Genomic DNA, 20,473 nt, shown 5'->3' on the forward strand with positions numbered 1-20,473 from the left:
GAAGCTGAAGGTGTAGATGAAGGTGTAGAGGCTGAAGGGAGCTGTTCATCCCACCCTGTTATCAAGGTATTCTGTTGTGGTTGTAGGCTTATCCCTGCAATTGAGTCAGCAAGATTCTTACTGTAGCTCTCAGCATAGACTGTGGGGCAAAGGGTGTTGGATTTTGAACTTCCCTGCCCTCTGAAGGTTTCTTATCTTCCCTGTTGATAGACTAGATTAAGCTTGGATAGAGCTAATCTGCTGAGTTGGCTGTACCCTAAGGCTAAAACCTTGAGAAGTGGAGGGCCAAAATGGAGAGTAGTGACTATGACTAGGGTGCCCTTCCCTCATTGCCTCTCATCTATCTGCCTCCCTGCCAGCTGTGGTTAGAGTCCTGAGCCTGGCACAGTTATGGCAGCAAGGGACTCCCTCAAGGCTGGAGTTCTCACTTGGAGATTCCAGTGACTCCTGGAGACTTAGCACAGTAGGTGGGGAAAGGGTCCTGGGACCTTCCTTCTTCCTTTTCCTTAAATTAGAGAATTGATGGGTTACCTTTTAAATTGAATCAAGCAGGAGGACCCCCCCCCCCAGCTCTGTCCTGTTGTTATATTTGGTTTTCTGTCCCGTTGTTATATTTGGTTTTCTGTCCCCTGGAAGCACTTTGTTTATGATGGGTGTGGAAGGATTTTCACAGAGGTCTGTTTTTTTGCTGATTCTAAGTGGCCAGCTTGACTTCACCCCACCCCGCCCCCAAAAAAATGATTATTAAAATTATATCAATATTTAAAACCGTAAATGTAAAGAAAAATTTAAATTTAATTAAAAATAAATCGTAAAGCGATATCTATATTGATGCCATCTCTAGTCTTCCTCCCCCCTACTTAAAGATAAAAGTTGCATTTAATTTGGTATAATTTATATTGACAACTGTATCCATATTGTTCCTCTCCAGTAGAATTGAAGGTAAGGGGTAATTTTGTGCCTATGTTGCTAGTCACTAACACAATAACTTGTAAATAGCAGGCATATATATATATATATATATATATATATATATATATATTATATAAGTATATAAGTATAATTATTGGATTGAATTAAGATAATTCAATTTTTACCAATCTGCTTAGATATTCTTTTATTTTAAGCTTAAATTTTAAACTCTTTCTTAAAAGCAAACTATGCTCTAATTAATCTGTTGTCTCATGAACCTGGGTATTCCTCTTAGAATGATACACATTACAGCATATTTATAACTATTTAATCTGTAAGGCTTTTTTCCATAACCTCCCAAAAGTTTTTTTTTTTTTAATTTTAAACATTATTTTTATTTGGTCAATTTCAAACATTATTCATTGTATACAAAAATAATTTTCTTTTCCTCCCTCCCCTCCCACCACCCCTCCCATAGCCGATGTAAAATTCCACTGGATATCACATGTGTCCTTGATCCAAACTCGTTTCCATGTTGTTGGTACTTGCGCTAGGATATTCATTTAGAGTCTACATCTTCAATCATATCCCATTGGCCCCTGTAGTCAAGCAGTTGCCTTTCTTCGGTGTTTTTGTTCCCACCATTTGTCCTCTGCTTGTGGATAGTGTTTTCTCTCAGAGATCCCTGCAGGTTGTTCAGGGACATTGCATTGACACTAATGGGGTAATCCATTACGTTCGATTGTACCACAGTATATCAGTCTGTGTACAATGTTTTCCTGATTCTGCTCCTTTTGCTCTGCATCAATTCCTGGAGGTCATCCCAGTCCCCATGGAATTCCTCCATTTTATTATTCCTTTGAGCACAATAGTATTCCATCACCAACATATACCACAATTTGTTCAGCCATTCCCATATTGAAGGCATCCCCTCATTTTCCAATTTTTGGCCACCACAAAGAGTACAGCTATGAATATTCTTGAACAAGTCTTTTTCCTTATTATCTCTTTGCGGTACAAACCCAGCAGTGCTATGGCTGGATCAAAGGGCAGACAGTCTTTTATCGCCCTTTGGGCATAGTTCCAAATTGCCCTCCAGAATGGTTGGATCAATTCACAACTCTACCAGCAATGAATTAGTGTCCGGATTTTGCCACTTGCCCTCCAACATTCCTTACTTTCCTTTGCTGTCATGTTAGTCAATCTGCTGGGTGTTAGGTGGTACCTCAGAGTTGTTTTGATTTCTATCTTTCAGATTATCAGAGATTTAGAACACTTTTTCATGTGCTTATTAATAGTTTTGATTTCTTTAACTGAAAACTGCCTATTCATATCCCTTGCCCATTTATCAATTGGAGAATGGCTTGATATTTTGTACAACTGATTTTGCTCTTTGTAAATTTGAGTAATTAAACCTTTGTCAGAGGTTTTTGTTATGAAGATTGTTTCCCAATTTGTTGCTTCCCTTCTGATTTTGGTTAAATTAGTTTTGTTTGTACAAAAACTTTTTAATTTGATATAGTCAAAATTATTTATTTTACATTTTGTGGCTCTTTCTATGTCAAGTTTGGTTTTAAAATCTTTCCCTTCCCAAAGGCCTGACATGTATACTATTCTGTGTTCACATAATTTACTTTAACCACTAGTTTAATAGGATATAGCAAAAGAAGAGTTGCGAGAACTAGGAGAGGATATCAAAATGCTAGGGAATTCCAAAGTGACAATCATAACTTTGAACATGAATGGGATGAACTCATCCAGAAGTTTTCAATAAGGGTTTTCACCAACAAGCTTACATCCTTTTTTGAGTTGTCTGGATAGGATAGGACACAAATGGAATATGCAAGCTGTCCACTATTTATCCTTCACTGTCTTCATGAAATCAATCTGTTTCCATTTTTAATCATATATTTCTTAGACATCATCATTTACAGTTCATATCCTACTTAATTTTCCTATTCTAAAACTCAAAATGTAAAGTATATCCACAGTTCTATTATAACCTTAGATTGAGGTTGAGGTTCTACATCAATTTTTAAGACAGCAATTACGAAGTGGAACTGATTTTCCCTTCATGATTATATCATCATCATCTTCACAAACACTAACCAATAGTCCTTCCTCTTTTCCTTTTAGGAATTGTAGAGAGGAAAGCTCCATAGCCAACTTATGAAAGTCAGTCAATAAGGTAAAAATAAAAAGAACAGGCTATACTTTGCCTTCAAAGTGTCTAATTGAGGGGTTGCTGGGAAGATCAGGGAAGACAGATTGAGACTGAATCACTAGTTAGTTTCAGGATTTCATCTGAGAGCTTGAGTAAATGCTTCAGGTGGAATGCAGGCCAGGCACACTACACAGTTCTCATAGTGACATATCATTAACAAGCGGCTGAACTTGTGAAAATTCAGGAACATGGGCCCCAGAAATGATTTCACTGTGGGTATCTTTATACTGGCGTACCTTGTTTTATTTTGTGTTGTTTTTCTTTATTGAAAGTTTGTGGTAAACTTACATCAAGTAAGTCTATCGGCTCCCATTTTTCTCAATACAGTATGTTGTATTGTATCACATTGTATCTATCAAATTTTGAAATTCTCATAGTATTTCAAAATTTTCCATCATTATTAAATGTTATTCTGATTGTAATCAGTGATCTTTAATGTTACTGCTGTAATTGTTTTGGGGTGCCAGAAACTATGGCCCTGTAAGATAATGAACTTAATCAAGATTGCATGCTCCACCTTTGTCATTGCTCTTTCTCTTTCCCTTTCCTTGGGTCTCCTTATTCCCTGAGATATGATATTGAAAATAGGCCAGTTAGTAACCCTACAATGACTTTTAAGTGTTCAAGTGAAAGGAAGAATAAATCAATGTGACAAAAAACATTATTGTTGTTTGTTTTTTTAATTGCCAGAACCACCCCAGCCTTCGGTGGCCATCACTCTGATTAGTCAGTCATCAGCCATCAGCACAGAGGCAAGACCCTCCACCAGCTAAAAGAATACAAGTTACTGAAGATTAGGATGATGGTTAGCATTTTTAATTATTTTTTAAATTTAGGCGGGTACATTGGTAGTGTAGACATAACTTCTATCTACAGTGAGAAAACCAAAAATTCATGTGATCCAAACCTACAATATCTCCAAAATATGCCTTTCTTTCCTCTTTAGCTGAAGTGAAGGCTAGTCCTTTAGTTTACTAAAGACTACAAATTATGAAAAAGATTTGCCATGCAATCAGAAAGAGGTCATTTCTCTACAAAAAAAAAATGAAGACATCTTTTATGAATTTGAATCTATACAATTTTAACAAAAATGACCTAATCCTCATGGGATATTTGGTTGAATCTTTCACTTTTTTTATTAAGTAATTTACCACTTTAAAAAGTATGAGACTTGAGGGCAGCTGGGTAGCAGATTGCATAAAGCACCAGGTCTGGAGTTGGGAGCAACTGGGTTAAATTTGGTCTAAGACATTTTCAAGCTGTGTAACACTGAGCAAGTCACTTAGCACTCATTGCTTAGCATTCTTATTGCTCTTCTATCTTGATCTCGATTCTAAGTCAATTCCAAGGCAAAAGGTAAGGGTTTATGGGAGAAAAAAATGAAACTTGTTTGTAAATGAGTATGTAGTGAAATCTTCAACATGTCAAATTAAAGGCAACTGACTACATCCATCTGTACTCATATTGCTCTAATTAAGTGAGCATACAGATTAAAACATCTTGTTTTATTGGCTAGAGCCTACCCCTAGAATCAGAAAGGACTGGGTCCAAATTGGTCTGAGTCATTTATTCGTTGTGTGACCCAAGAGAAGTTGCTCAATTCTTCTGATTTTCAATTTCTTAATCTGTTTAGCACTTATATCAGAAGACTGTTGATACAATTTCCTGTTGGCTTATTGAAGAAAAAAATACTAATATATTATTGTTTAATACTAAAAAATAATATTTTCCAAAATTGATTATTGGTAAATAATGGATCTTGACATCATCTTTTTAGCAAGAAATATGTTGGGTTTTATTTTTCCAGTAAGAATCTTGGCAGTACAGACATATGGCCATAAAATCAAAGCTTTTTTTTTTTTCAATCAGTGGTTGTTTCACTGAGGTCAATTAAAGGCAAGATTTATGTTGACATCTAGCCACTCTACTTTAAATAATGATAGTGTAACACATTTTCTAAATGGAAGAAAAAAAATGATTTGTGGACGGAAGCTCTTACATTGAGAAAGCCAAAGTTGAAACCAATATATTGCAACAAGCATTTATCAGTTACCTACTATGTGCCAGCCACTCCACCAGGCACTGAAGTATTCTAAGAAAAGAAAAAGAAAAAAAATTGTCTCTTAATGCAAGAAGCATATAGTCTATGTGTGCATTACATAGAAAGAGGAAATAGAGTGTAGGAAAGTAGGAATATGGGCAAGAAAATAAGCACTATCTCTGCTGAGGACCAGAAAGAGAATAATAACATGTCTTTTCATTTGATAGGCTTTTTTAACATGTATAGACAAACTACCAATACACCTGATCATCTTTTCCCAAAACTCTCTTTTCCATCCCTATCCATGTATATGTGCATTGAGAATCTGAAATGGCAATCAAAGGAAGTAGTAGAGAGTTGAGGAATGTCAGTCTCATCTCCTAAATCATGCCTAAAAGTTCTATGACCCAATTTATAAAAGAAGCTTGGACTAAAAGGGCACCCAGAGATAGGTTGCTCTGTTTATCATTGTCCTCAGATGCAGAGCCTTCCTCGAAGTCTCTTTGACTCTGGGGACAACTTCCTCCCCTACAGATTGAGTGTGTTTTCCGTTTCTATTAGAATGTGAGCTCTGTGAGAATATAAGCTGTTTACTCCATCCTTAGCACAATGCTTTGCAAATTGTGAGTGTTTAAAAATTGCTTTTTCCTTCCATCCCATTTATTCATAAATCAACACTGATTACATACATTTTTCATTAAATTTGTACTATAGGCTGACAATTCCTAATTCTTCATGCATACAAGAGAAGGGAAAAAACATGTTGTGTAGGAAAAAAGTACTAGATGGGTTTAGGAAATAGGTTCTAATTCCATCTTAAGATTTACTATATGAACACAAGCAAGTTAATAACACAAGTATTTGGGATTGTTGATATTTTTTAAATCTGCAAAATGGGAACTTAAAGTGCTTGCACCACCATCTCAAAGGTTATTTGTATAGAAATTGCTTATAAACTTTAAAATTGTATAGAGACTGTCTTTATTAAGATGAAGATCATTGGGATAGCTGGGCAGCCCAGGTGACTAGAGAGCCAAGCCTGGAGTTGAGAGAATCTGGGTTCAAATCTGACTTCAGATACCAACTACTTCTGTAACACTGGACAAGTCACTTAACTCCTATTTGCCTTCGACTTTCCCTTCTGCACTAAAGATGTTATTGGGCCAGAAAATAAGAGTTTTTTAAAATGGTAAAAATCATTACAAATTATATCTATATCTACATAAATGTATTTTTAACAGTGACACAGTTGTTTCTTACTCTCTGAAATAAGAAAAAGAAATAAATATTGAACGTGAACTTCTCTATATTAATTTATCAAAAACATAATCCTTGTACCATATTTTCCTTCATGAACTGTGCACATACAGAGATAATTTCTTTATTATCCTGAGTGACACATGGCTTTGTGAAGTTTTTTTTTTTCTTAAATCCTTACCTTCTGTCTTGGAGCCAATACTGTGTTTTGGCTCCAAGGCAGAAGAGTAGTAAGGGCTAGGCAATGGGGGTCAAGTGACTTGCCCAGGGTCACACAGCTGGGAAGTGTCTGAGGCCACATTTGAACCCAGGACTTCCCATCTTTGGGCCTGACTCTCAATCCACTGAGCTACCCAGCTGCCCCCAGTTTTGTTAGGTCAAATCTAATGTTTGGACAGTACTTGGGAGCATAGAATGGAATATAACAACCAGTATAAAGAGACCCTCTGCCAAGGAGGATTATAGAAAGGATGTTGGGTTTTGAGATCTGGATACCCAAGGTGAAAAAAGAATACTTCAGGCAAATAGAAATAGAGTACACTCCCACACTATAATTATCAAAAATACAGATTCTTTCTCCAATACCTCCTAATAGGAATCAACTTCCTGCATCATAGTCAGAAACTTAATTTCTATGATAGTGACAATAGCCCTTCAGAACTCCAAATATATTTGTTTTTAATACTCCTATACAGTAACTGTGGAATATCACTAAGATTATCCTTGTCACCTCTATCCCTTGTCTTAAAATGGGAAAATAGACATAAAAAGATAAATCACTTTCCTAAAAGAAGGAAACTCTTTGTCTCTTCCTCTATTTAAATTGAACTTAACCCTTGACCAAACAGGCAATGAGATGGAAAAAGCATTGGATCTAGAAAATTTGGGTTCAAATCCTCTCCCTATTGCTTAACACCTGTGTGACCTGTGGTATGGGGTTTCTCTCCACTGATCCTCAGGATCTAGTATAGTTGGAAATTACTTGCTTGACCATGTTTGCTTCAGCAAATTGGATTTATCAGTGTTGATTTTAAAGTGCCATTTTAAAAATGTATGGGTAATGAAGATGGAAAATCTTCCCCATTGAGCTGTAGGAAATTAACGTTGAAGATCCCTTGGAATCAAAGACAATAGGAAGGCTAAACCATCATGGTGACTCCATCTTATTTTTAGGACCTCCAACCAGTCTGTGTGATCTGGGAAATATTCAAGAGGCATGAGAGAATGAACAAGCCCGATTGTTTTGTCTTCATTCCTCCAAAGCCCGTCGACTGATTCTCTGAAGCTTTCTATGAGCCAGAAAATCAGATTTATTTATCCCTAAAGTGTGAAACCACAAGAGCAAGGAACAATGTATTCTCTTTAAGGGGAAAAAAGGGCATGTTATCAAAGTGTACTGAACTGCTTCTCCAGTGACAAGCCATACCATTAGAGAGGAAAGCAACTGAATTCATAGTAGGAAAAAATATGGTTCTGATACTGAGCATCTTTTGTTTTTTGTAAATATGAGTCCTTAAAATGAATGATTACTCTGATATGCATAAAGAGGCTTGCCAAGAACTCTCAACAAGATAACACCCTATGGAAGGCTCGAAATTGTCTTCAAACTAACTCCTCTTTGCTAGCATTGCAAAAGTTAAAATTTTTCATGGGTAGTTAGTGATCATGGACCAACTGTGTATAACAATTACTGTTTTTACTAGGCTACTAAGTGATCTATCTATTATGCCATTGGACTGGAGTCAGGAAGACCTGAGTTCAAATTCAGCCTCAGATATTTACTAGCTGGGTGGCCCAGGGCAAGTCACTTAATTTCTATTTCCCTTCATCTATTGGAGAAGGAAAAAGAAACTACTACTATACACACACACACACACAGAGACACCCCACATCACATATCACTTATTCTTCATCATGGTCTCTAATGGCATTACTGTTTCAGCACAGAGAGGTTACCATCTTGGAGCAATCTCTCTCATTGAATTCAGGGGACTTGACTATACCTCCATTTTTCAATGGAGCTTTGTATGCTTATGGCTCATGTATGTCAAGTTGCAGTTTCACAAGTTGCTGTAATTCAAACAGAGATGACACTGAGATTTGGACATACTAACAGAAGATGACTGTGTGTGTGTGTGTGTGTGTGTGTGTGTGTGTGTGTGTGACAATGGACAGAGGGCCAAATTATCTTTTATAGTTGACAATGATAGTATTAGCAGAGTTGCTATCAGTGCATGCACACAAGGTTATGGGTGGGAAGAGCTATTCTCCAGGCATTCTGCAAGTTGTATCACTCTCCATGGTATACTCCCAGCATAGATCATTGTTTTCATTTCCACGAACAAAGCTGGTGACTTCGACATTGCTCACTGAAGCTAAGTTGCTTTAATGCACCTCACCTCACCTCATCTGCCGAAGTAAACTATTATTTGAAAATGGACAGGAGGATAGAACGATGCTGCAAAGATAGGAAAATTAGATTGCAACTGTCTTGCATTAATAGTTATTTAATGTATGCCCCAGTGGTAAGGATTTTTTAAATGGACTTTAGAACACCATTAATCCAGGGACTGCTGGTTGCCCCAATGAATAGAGAGTCAGGCCCAGAGATGAGAAGTCCTGAGTTTAAATCTGGCCTTACACAATTCTAAGATGTGTTATCCTAGACAAGTCACTTAACCCCCATTGCCTACTTTTTTTTTTAAAGGGAAAGGTCACTTTATTTTTTTTTTCTATTTGAATTAGTTTAGTCAATTTAGAACATTATTCCTTGGTTACAATAATCACATTATTTCTCTCCCTTCCCTCTTCCCACCCTTCCCGCAGCCTATGTGCAGTTTCATTGGGTATTACTTATGTCCTTGATCAGAACCTATTTCTATGTTGTTGGTGTTTGCACTAGGATGTTCATTTAGTCTCATCCCCAATCATATCCCTTCGATCCATGTATTCAAGCAGTTGTTTTCCTTCCGTGTTTCTGCTCCCACAGTTTTTCCTCTGAATGTGGATAGTGGTTTTTCTCATAGATTCCTCCAAGTTGTTCAGGATCACTGCATTGCCATAATGGAGAAGTCCATTACATTCAATTGTACCACAATGTATCAGTCTCTGTGTACAATGTTCTCCTGGTTCTGCTCCTCTCGCTCTGCATCACTTCCTGGAGGTTGTTCCAGTCTCCATGGAATTCGTCCACTTTATTATTCCTTTTAGCACAATAGTACTCCATCACCAACATATACCACAGTTTGTTCAGCCATTCCCCAATTGAAGGGCATCCCCTCATTTTCCAATTTTTGGCTACCACTAAGAGTGCAGCTATGAATATTCTTGTACAAGTCTTTTTCCGTATTATCTCTTTGGGGTACAGACCCAGCAGTGCTATGGCTGGATCAAAGGGCAGACAGTCTTTTAGCGCCTTTTGGGCATAGTTCCAAATTGCCCTCCAGAATGGTTGGATCAATTCACAACTCCACCAGCAATGAGTTAATGTCCCTACTTTGCCACATCCCCTCCAGCATTCATTACTTTCCCTTGCTGTCATGTTAGCCAATCTGCTAGGTGTGAGGCATTACTTACTTTTTATTGCTCTTCTAGCATAGAACATATTCATAGAATTGATTCTGAGGTAGAAAGTAAGGATTATTTTTAAAAATCGCTAATTCAAAAACAGCTTTTTTTTTGTACTCATTCATTTTCTTTTTTTAATTAAGCTTTTAAAAATATTTCTAAATGAAGACTTTCTTCTATCTTGTACAGATCTCTTTAACTTGCATCCAGCAGGGGAGACATCCAGCAGGGAAGCCATGAACCTGTATTTATAGTCAGTTTGTTGCCATGGAAATTACTCTAATGTGGCCAAAACAATATTTTGATTTTCTTGACATTTAACTTAGAAAAATATTAGGGCTAAGATTTAGAAGAATCATTTAATAACTTTGATATGTTTGATAAGTAGAAATATTATGAAAAAACATGCTGAAGTCACCCATACTAGTCAACTTTTTTTTTCTTAAGTCAACTTCTTTATATGAATCAATGAATAGAAGTAGGAAGAAGGACATTTATAGAAAAGGGAAAAAAATTACTGAAAGAACAGTGAACTTTGGGGATTTTATTTCAGAGGGAGATAATGATATAAAGTCACTGACATCTGCAACCAGATATGCTCAAGAATTTATTTCCTACAATTTTGCAACATGGAATATCCCATATCTCCTGCCTGACATTACTTTAAATGACTTTCAAAATAAAAATTAATGATGTTAGATTCAATAGCCATGCTAAATAATAAGAGCAATCCTCTTCATTCATCCTTTTCAACTTCATCACTGTCTGGCACATAGTAGGGGATTTAATGAATGAGTGTTGAATTTAACTGAATTAAAAATGTTCCTCTACCATATTAAACACCTTGATCTCAACTCAGCAAAATAGCAGAAGTAGATCATTTTCTAATGGTCCATCATCGGTATTTTAGCTCTTCTTAAAACAGTGAAAATAAAGTAAAAATGAACCCTTTCTCTGAGGCAACTGAGAATGATCTCTTTATCAACCTTAAACTGCTCCTGAACTGGAGGTCAACCTTCTTCTAAGTCATTGATGGGTAACATTCTCAAACTACCTTTATAAGGCCTTTGGGAAATGGGATTCCCTGGTATGCTCTAGGATTTAGAAACCTTTGATGCTTAGCAAGTTCTCCTTTGAGTGATTTAAGTGTTTTTCTACTCTGAGTTAAAGTCATTCTTCCATTCTTCTGATTTGCTTTCAGGGAGAATGATGATGACATGACCATTATTGGCTGGCCATTTTGAACCTTTGACTACTAAGTAAAGGGGACTTTGATAAATATTATTGTCTATGTGCTCTATTGCCCAGTTCAAGAAGCTGAATGGCTAAATTATCACAGAGAGAGTATTCAGTTCCATTAAAAAGTTTTTCTTCAACTTCTCTAGAGAAATGAATTCTCAATAGATATGTTCAAGACCTCGCTCATTCTTTTTTCTCCTGTGTCCCTTTCCTCCCTCTCTCCAAGAAGGCAGGTAATAGTATATCAGTTGTACAAACATAGTATGACACAGATTTCCCTGATCATCATGTTGTTAGTCTGATTTTAAAGATTAATATTAAACTAACCCTTTAACTTTTTCCTCTTTAGGTCAATACTTATGATTCTTTAATCAATCTTTTCTGGACTATTAACTATTAAGCTTCCTTAAAATGTTAAACTCTGTTATGTTTTCATTTTATGTTGTTTTTTGGCTATTTCAATTGTATCTGACTCTTCCTGACCTCATTTGGAGTTCTCTTGGTTAAATTACTGGAATTGATTTGACATTTCCTTCTCCAGCTCATGTAACAGATAAGGAAACTGAGGCAAACAGGGTAAAATGACTTGCCCAGGGGTCACACAGCTACTAAGTATGATTCTAGATTAGAATTCAGGTCTTACTGACACCACTTTATCCACTCTACTACCAAGCTGCTCCTTTCATTTTATTAAGCCCCCCTTTTATAAATACTCAATAGCAGACATAATAACTGAGACCCATAATACCATACTCAAGATGACTAACTCAAACCAGTAACCTCATTTCATATGGAATTTTAGCAAACAAATTAAATGTAAAACATCTAACTAATAACTTACAAATTTATACCTAGTTTGCTAGCCCTTAATTGATGAGAAATAGTACATTAGTAAGAAGTGTGAGTTGATAGTTGCAAACAGGAAAAACAGAGGATAAAAGTACTGAAAACAGAGGATCTGGGTTCATATCTCAGTTCTTTTATTTACTATTAGAATAACCTTAGTGAGGGGCAGCTGGGTAGCTCAGTAGGTTAAGAGCCAGGCCTAGAGACGGGAGGTCCTGGGTTCAAATCTGGTCTCAGACACTTCCCAGCTGTGTGACCCTGGGCAAGGCACTTAACATCCATCGCCTAGCTCTTACCTTTCTTCTGCTTTGGAGCCAATACACAGTATTGATTCCAAGAGGGAAGGGACGGGTTTTAAATAAATAAAAAAAAAGAATAACCTTAGTGAAATTGTTTTACCCATATGTAGTGTTGCCTTTGGCACCTGATCACAAAATGAGTCAGTTCTAAATATGATCCCATGTCCTAAGGAAATGAAAGCCACTGACCTACTTAGATGAAAGGATAAAAGGGAGAAAGAGGAAAACTGGTACAAGGACTTAGAAAAGCACATCTATCTTCGACCATACATAGAGTATAAGGAAAAATAACTCTATTAAATAAACCTCAGGGTCTACTTTTACTAAATGGCAGGGAGATGTAATTGAAAGCTAGAAAGGGTTGTTAGTATCAGGATATTCTGTGTAAGAAGGCAAAATACATGGAAATATAGCCTTCACAAATGCCTACATATATGTTTGCATGTATATATACACATGTGTATAATATGTATGTAGATATATAAAAATATATTTTACATGGGGCAGGTAAGAGGCTCAAAATATTGAACCAAGAGAGAAGAGGTCCTGGGTTCAAATTTGACCTCAGATATTTCTTAGCTGTGTGACTCTGGGCAAGTCACTTAATATCCATTGCCTAGCCCTTATTACAATTCTGCCTTAGAACCAGTACACAGTATTGATGCCAAGAGAGCAGTTAAGGGATTAAATATAAATATAATATTGTATTCTATTTTATTATTATATTATAAAAGTATTTTCTTATTATTATATTATAATAGTATTTTCTTATTATTATATTATAATAGTATATATAATATAAATATAATATTGTATAATATTGTAAAACACTAATATATAATATAAAGAAACATAATAAATACTATACAAACAAACGACTAATGGGCTTAAGAAGTCAATCTTTCCTATATAGAAAATTCATCTAAGTAGAACTCATTCCTCAACACTGATGAATGGATCGCACATGGGTATACGTTGATTCAACAGGAGTAACAGTCCACTTTAATTCATTGTTTTTAAGGAGTAGCATGAAATGATTCTGGGAACAGGACACCTAATTACATTTGGAATATTGTACACAGTTGAGGAAAGCAGATGTTCATTAATATGCTGACCTTAATGGGTTTTTTTCTTATTTTTTTCAGAAATTATTTTCTAGTTAAAGTAAGAATTGTATGCTTTACCTTCAGTTCTCTCAGGGAGTCTCATGCTTTTACCCGTTGCTGTAGTGTTGACAGTCTCTGATGAAGTGCTCAGTTTTGTACTGGGATCTCGTTTTGGCTTTGGTGGAGGTTGTCTCCGAGAGCCACAGCTGCTGTCATCATCCGTGCCCCCCACTGAGTGAAGGGATTGGGATCTCACGGAAAAGCCACTTGAACAAGGATGAGGAAGTCTGTCCTGAGGAGCAGGCATGGTCATGAATCCCATACGGAAATGTTTGCCCACATAACTTCCTTCGTGTCCTCGCCCAACTTCTCCACCTATGCTGTAACAAAAAAAGTGGGGTGGGGAGAATCTATTAAGAATCTAATGTAAAAATTATCCAGAGTTATCACTAATGTATACTAGAATATTTCTGAAAAACTGGGCATTAACACGTAGTGATAAATGAACTCATATTTGAAATTAGGATTAGAAATAGAATTAGGTTTAGGTTTCTCAAACTTGCCTTAATGTTTTTTTTTCCCTCTCTTCTTTAATCTACTTGATTACTTCATTGTTGAGGATTTGAAATGTCTTGCCTCTACTAATACAGATTATAAATCTTCTATGAAAGTTTTCTTGAGTTACTGTAGCAAAAATATTCCTCGTCCATTGTTGACCTTGTGATAATCTTCTGATTTTAGGCAGTTTCATCTCTCCCTGAGTCATATAGGAAAACTTCCTTTTTTGTTGTTATTCTGGAAGTTGTATTCTAGTAGTTCTAGATTTGAAAACCCAGGGACATCTCTGTAATATAATAAAAAGTTAAGTGGTTGATGGAGTTTCTATTCAATCTCATTATAGTCTAGAAATAAAAATAATGTCAATGAAGTCCAAATTCTAATGGGTCTCAGAAAATTGGAAAGACTTCATTCCTAAATACTTATTTTCATAGATTTGGGTCTGGAAAGGCCATAAGAAATCAATGAGTTCAACTTCATCATTTTAAAGATGAGAAAACTCAGGACCTGAGAATTCGGCAATTTGTCCCAGGTTATATAGGAAATAGTGTTTTTTGTTTGTTTGTTTGTTTTCTTTTGTTTTTTGAGGACCATGTAGATTAAATTAAAAGACAAGTCAACAGATTTTTTGTGGACCTACCAGATTTTCAGCTATGGCATTCTTTTTTTTTAAATTTTAATTAAATTAATTTTAAAAAATAGTTTTCCATGTTTACATGATTCATTTTCTTTCCTTCCACCCTCCCAGAGCCAACAAGCAATTCCACTGGGCTGTACAAATGTTATCACTTCGTATCTTTTTCCATATTATTCATTTTTGCTATAAAGCAACCTTTAAAAGCTGTCAAAACCCCAAATCATATACCCATTTATACAAGTGATAAGTCATATGTTTTTCTTTTATGTTTCTACTCCCATAGTTCTTTCTCTCAATGTGGATAGCATTCTTTCTCCTGGTAGCAAAGTTCATTACATTAGATTGTTACACATGTTTTACTTTCTGTGTATAATGTTTATCTGGTTCTGCTCATTTCACTCTGAATCAGTTCATTGAAGTTCTCCCAGTTCTTATGGAAAGCATCCAGATCATCATTTCTTACAGCACAATAGTATACCATCACCATCATTTACCACAACTTGTGAAGCCATTCCCCAACTGAGGGGGCACCCCCTTGTTTTCCAAATTTTTATCACCACAAACAACACAGCTATGAATATTATGTGCAAATATTTTTCATTATTATCTCTTTGGGGTACAAACTCAGTAGTGGTATAGCTGGATTAAAAAGCATGCAATCTCTTAAAGCCCTTTACACATAATTTCAAATTGCCTTCCAGAATGCTTGGATTAATTCACAACTCCATCAGCAATGCATTAGTGTCCCAATTTTGCTGCATCCCCTCCAACATTTATTATTTTCTTTTACTGTCATATTGCCTAATTTGCTAGGTGTAAGATGGTACCTCAGAGTTGTTTTGATTTACATTTCTCTAAGTAGGAGGAATTTAGAACACTTTTTCATATGATAACTGACAGTTTTGATTTCTTAATCTGAAAATAGCCTATTCATGTTCTTTGACCATTTGTCAATTGCGGAATGGCTTGATTTCTTGTGAAATTGACTTAGTTTCTTAAAAATTTGAGAAATTAGTTCTGTCAGAGGTTTTTGTTATAAATTTTCCCCCATTTTTGGCTTCCCTTCTAATTTTGGTTGCATTGGTTTTGATTGTACAAAATCTTTTTAATTTAATATAATGAAAATTATTCATTTTACATTTTGTAATGTTCTCTATTTCTTGCTTGCTCTTAAATTCCTTCCTTTCCTATAAATCTGACAGGTTTACTATCATATGTTCACCTAATTTGCTTATAATTTCCCTCCTTATATTTAAGTCATTTACCAATTTGAATTTATTTTGGAGAGTGAAAGATGTTGATCGGCAAAAGACAAAAATAAAGACAAAAGCATTCTGTAGAGAGTTCTAGTTGAGACAGCGTGATGTAATAGGAGTTAGAAGACCTAGGTTCAAATGCCATCTCTGTCCCTTCCCTTTCCTTTCTTTCCCCTTCCCATACCATTACTTTCTTTTTATCAATTCTAAGACATTAAAGTGACCTGGACTCATGTAATAAAGGTCAAGTGGCCTGCCCACAATTACTCATCTAGGAAGATTTGAACCTAGCAACTCCCACATCCCCCAATTGCCAAGCCTGGAGCTCTATCTATAGTGTTCTTAGTTATTTCCTTAAATACGCTTTTCTATTCTATTTCCCATTTAAGGACATTCTTGAAGACAAAATAGTGGAAGTTTTCCCCCTCCCTAATGAATTTGAGACAAAAACAAATTTTGACAAATTGCCATTTAGCATTTTGTGATTTGGTGAATCTGTATTTGAAGTTATCTTTTAGGAGATAATAGAGAAGCATTAGATTCTTTCTTAGCCTTTGCTAATTAGGAAATGGTAGCTTTAAGTCATTTGTTTCAGCCTGGGAATACTATCGGCATTCCAGAGAAACAATGAAATGAAGACATCAATTACCTAGCTAGCAGAGGCAAAAAAATTGTGAGGTAAATAGATAAAATTCTTCACTTCGTGTGATTCACAAGATTGTAGATTTAAGAGCTGAAAAGCACCACTGAGACTGTGTTTTTTACAGATTTTACAGATTAGGAAAATGAGGTCCACAGATGTTGAATGAATAGACTTAAGGTCAAATAGGTGGAGGCAGGATTTGAACTGGAGTTCTCTGACTGCGAAACCATTGTCCTTTCCTTTATGCTACATATAAATTTTTGGCATCCTACAGGTACCATTTCATGTGCTTTCTTCTCCTTTTTGCCATTCCATTAACTATTCCTAAGTTATTACTCATCTATGTGCTGATTTTTTTCTCAAGTTATCTTTCAGTATTTAACTTTGTAAATTAACTTGTACAAAGGTGTTAATAGCTGACAATTTGCATTATACTTCTCAGAGAATCTACTTGAATTATATATTGCTGTGTGATGCTTTAACCCAAATAAATGAACAATGTAATTGATGGAAATAATATTGTACAGAGATATGTTTGGCACCCTTTAAATTGCTCTGAAGAAATATAGCAACATTTGCATTATACCTATGACAAAAGGTTGAATGGCATAGCTTCCAGTCTGAACTCTTAACCCAAATCATTTTTCCAGTGAGGAGAGTAGAGCCCAGAAAGATAAAAGAAAATTTCCAATCATACATCTAGGTAGTAAAGCACAAAAAAAACTAGCCTATAAGGCACTGGGGATCAAAAATGAGGAGTCCTAGTTTTCTCTCTAATTTCCTTTGTGACCTTGGACAAGTCACTTTCCCTAGCTACACATTCCTTATCTGCAAAATAAAAGGTTAGATTTTGTTAATCTCTAAGATCTCTTCCAGAAATTATATTACATGACCTATTTTACATTTCAAAGTCATTATTTGAAAATGTTTCTTCTTATCCACAAGCATTATTTCTAAGCAGGAAGAAGTAGCAGTGGTGTATAGAATCTGAATAAATTATAGAGTTTCAACGCAGGCTAGAACAAACAAATATATCCTAAGAACTATTTTTATTGTGGTCATTCTGGAGGGGAGGATGAGAAACAAAAGGTACTTGTAGCTACATAAGATTTATTCCAGGATTTCTTTATTTACTTATTGTGTGGTGAGGAAATATACTAACCACTATATTGAATATTTACAAATATTCCAGGACTTCTGACAGCCCTTCCAGGTAAATGAAAGTGGCATGTTGTATTCTAAAGTCCTCACTGGTGATCTGAAGAAATAGTTGACAGGAGGCAAAAACAGGTAACATAGAAATAATAAAACATTAAATCACATTTATTTAATGTCCAGTCTTTACAGAGTATTATTTTCCTCACTCAGATCTTGTGAGCTAGATATCTCAATAAATTCATCTACAATTTTTTTAAACCCTTACCTTCCATTTTGGAGTCAATACTGTGTATTGGCTCCAAGGCAGAAGAGTGGTAAGGGCTAGGCAATGGCGGTTAAGTGACTTGCCCAGGGTCACATCATCTACATTTTTTTAGATGAGAAAATTGAGGTTCAGAAAATTATTTTACTCAAGTAAAAAGTATTTTACTCAAGGTCATAAAACTGGAAATCATGAAGTTTTGGACTTCAAAGCCAGGTTCCCTTTTTGTTGTTGTTATTGAAAATTTTATTTAATCAGTTGATTTAGAATATTTTTCCATGATTAAATGATTCATGTTCTTTCCCTCCCTTCTTCTCTCCCTGCTCCCATAGCCAACACTCAGTTCCACTGCATTTTACATATATCATTGATCAAGACCTATTTCCATATTATTAATATTTGCACTAGAGTGATCATTTAGAGTCAGGTTCCCCTTTTTAAATTTTGTTTGTCTTTATTATTTTTTAAACCCTCACCTGCCATTTCAGAATCCATACTGTGTATTGGTTATAAAACAGAAGAGCTAGGCAATGAGGGTTAAGTGACTTTCCAAGGGTCACACAGCTAGGAAGTGTCTGAGATCAAATTTGGACCCAAGATCTCCTGTCTCTAGGTCTACCTTTCAATCCACTGAGCTACATAGCTGTCCCTTTCAGGTTCCTCTTGAATGTAACTGTAGTCCTTTCCACTTTCCCACACTTGAGTATCATACAATTCAGACATTCTTTAAAATAGCTGAAACTCTGGACTTGGCATCAAGAGGAATATCCATGCTAGGATCCAAATCCTACCTCAGACATTTAGGTATGCCAAGTCAATTTCATTCATTCAGCTTCATATTGTTCATCTATAAAATGGACCCATCAATTGCATGTCCCATTTGAAAAGATTATAGTTGATCAAGAATATATATATATATACAATATATACATATACTATATTATATATGTGTGTCTATACTACATATGTATACAAAGTGCTTCAAAAATTTTAATTGCTATATTATTAACTTTATCAACATGATTTATGCATGCATGTATATGTGTGTATACCTATTTCATATATATTTTTGAATGTGTATGTGGATATTTCAACATGATCTGACAAATTTTTTAGCCATTAACTATCATGATTATAATTACAAAGAGTTAGGATGGTAGGTGGAAGAAGGTGGTGAACCTATTTTTCTCAGTTACACGAGTGGCAAAGTTTATGAAACCTTATGTGTCTCATTCACCCTTATACTCTAGAAATATGGAACTGATTGCCCCATTCTATTTCTCCCTGGTCGCACCATAATGAGAATATATCATTCAGTTCTGAGCATTTTATTTTAGGAAGAAAGTTACTAAATCAGAGAATGTCTGTCCAAAGAGGATGCCAAATAAGAATTTGTTTAAAGAATATGTTTAGCCTGGAAGGAAAATTCAGAGAACTCCGTAGCTGTCTTAGCTATTTGAAGACCAGTCATATGGAAGAAGTATTATATTTATTCTATTTGGCTTTGGAAGGCAGAAACCAACATCAGTGGAGAGAAATAGCAAAAACAGAAGGAAAAAAATGAATTTGAGATAGAGAAGAGATTTCTCTGGGAAATCTTTAACCAAAGACTTGAGGTCTAGTTGTCATTATTTTGGAAAAGGTATTATCTTTCAATTATAGTTGAATTAAATCTTGATTAAGTATTCTAACTCTGAAAATCTGATTCAGGATAAGTTTTAAAGGAATGTGACTTTTAAAATATATAGATTTAAAAAAAAACTCCAAAGACAAAATGACACAGAATTTTCAGATAATGTTCAGATTAGAGCCATTATGTCTTAAAATTCACTTCTTTACCACCTCATAAATATCAGATTGATTAATATGGCAGAAAAATGAAAATGATAAATGTTGAAGGGGTTTTGGAAAATTTGGGACACTAATGCAGCAGTTGTGGAGTTGTGAACTGATTCACCATTCTGGAGAGCAATTTGGCAAAGAGTATACAAAAGGGCATACCCTTTGACTCTGCAATATCACTACTAGGTATATATATCCCAAAGAGACAAAAGATAATGGGAAAGGATCTATGTGTACAATATGTAGAGCACCTCTTTTATTAGACAGAAAAGAATTTGAAATTAAGGGGATGCCCATCAATTGGCAAATGGTTGAATAAGTTGTGATATGATTGTTATGGAAAGTTATTGTGTATTATGAAGTGACAAGTAGAATGGTTTCAGAAAAAAATGGAGATTTTTATGAACTGATACAAAATGGAGCCAGAAGACCAGGAAAACATAATACACAGTAACAACAATATTGTGGGATGCTCAATTATATTCTGATCAAATCATGTAAGACACTGAAGAACCTTTTAGAAAAGGAGTGTGGGGCCCCACCCCCATATCACCCCTCTGATGGAGTACCATGCCCACCATCACCCTAAGATGTCATGCCATTCCCCTCCTCCCCATCAAGTGCTG

The 20,473-nt window shown here is 35.5% G+C and overlaps 1 protein-coding gene across 4 annotated transcripts in view; it reads right to left on the reverse strand.

Moving 5' to 3' along the window:
- Positions 1-20,473, reverse strand: part of NYAP2 (neuronal tyrosine-phosphorylated phosphoinositide-3-kinase adaptor 2) — a 354,745-nt gene that overhangs the window by 164,715 nt on the left and 169,557 nt on the right. For all 4 annotated transcript variants that reach the window (XM_056807558.1, XM_001373958.4, XM_007502180.3 and 1 more), the window contains one exon: positions 13,570-13,871. In XM_056807558.1, coding sequence (XP_056663536.1) covers positions 13,570-13,871 — 302 coding nt within the window. The remainder of the gene's footprint in view (positions 1-13,569; positions 13,872-20,473) is intronic.

This window comes from Monodelphis domestica, chromosome 8 (assembly GCF_027887165.1).
Source record: "Monodelphis domestica isolate mMonDom1 chromosome 8, mMonDom1.pri, whole genome shotgun sequence".
Lineage (NCBI taxonomy): Eukaryota > Metazoa > Chordata > Mammalia > Didelphimorphia > Didelphidae > Monodelphis > Monodelphis domestica.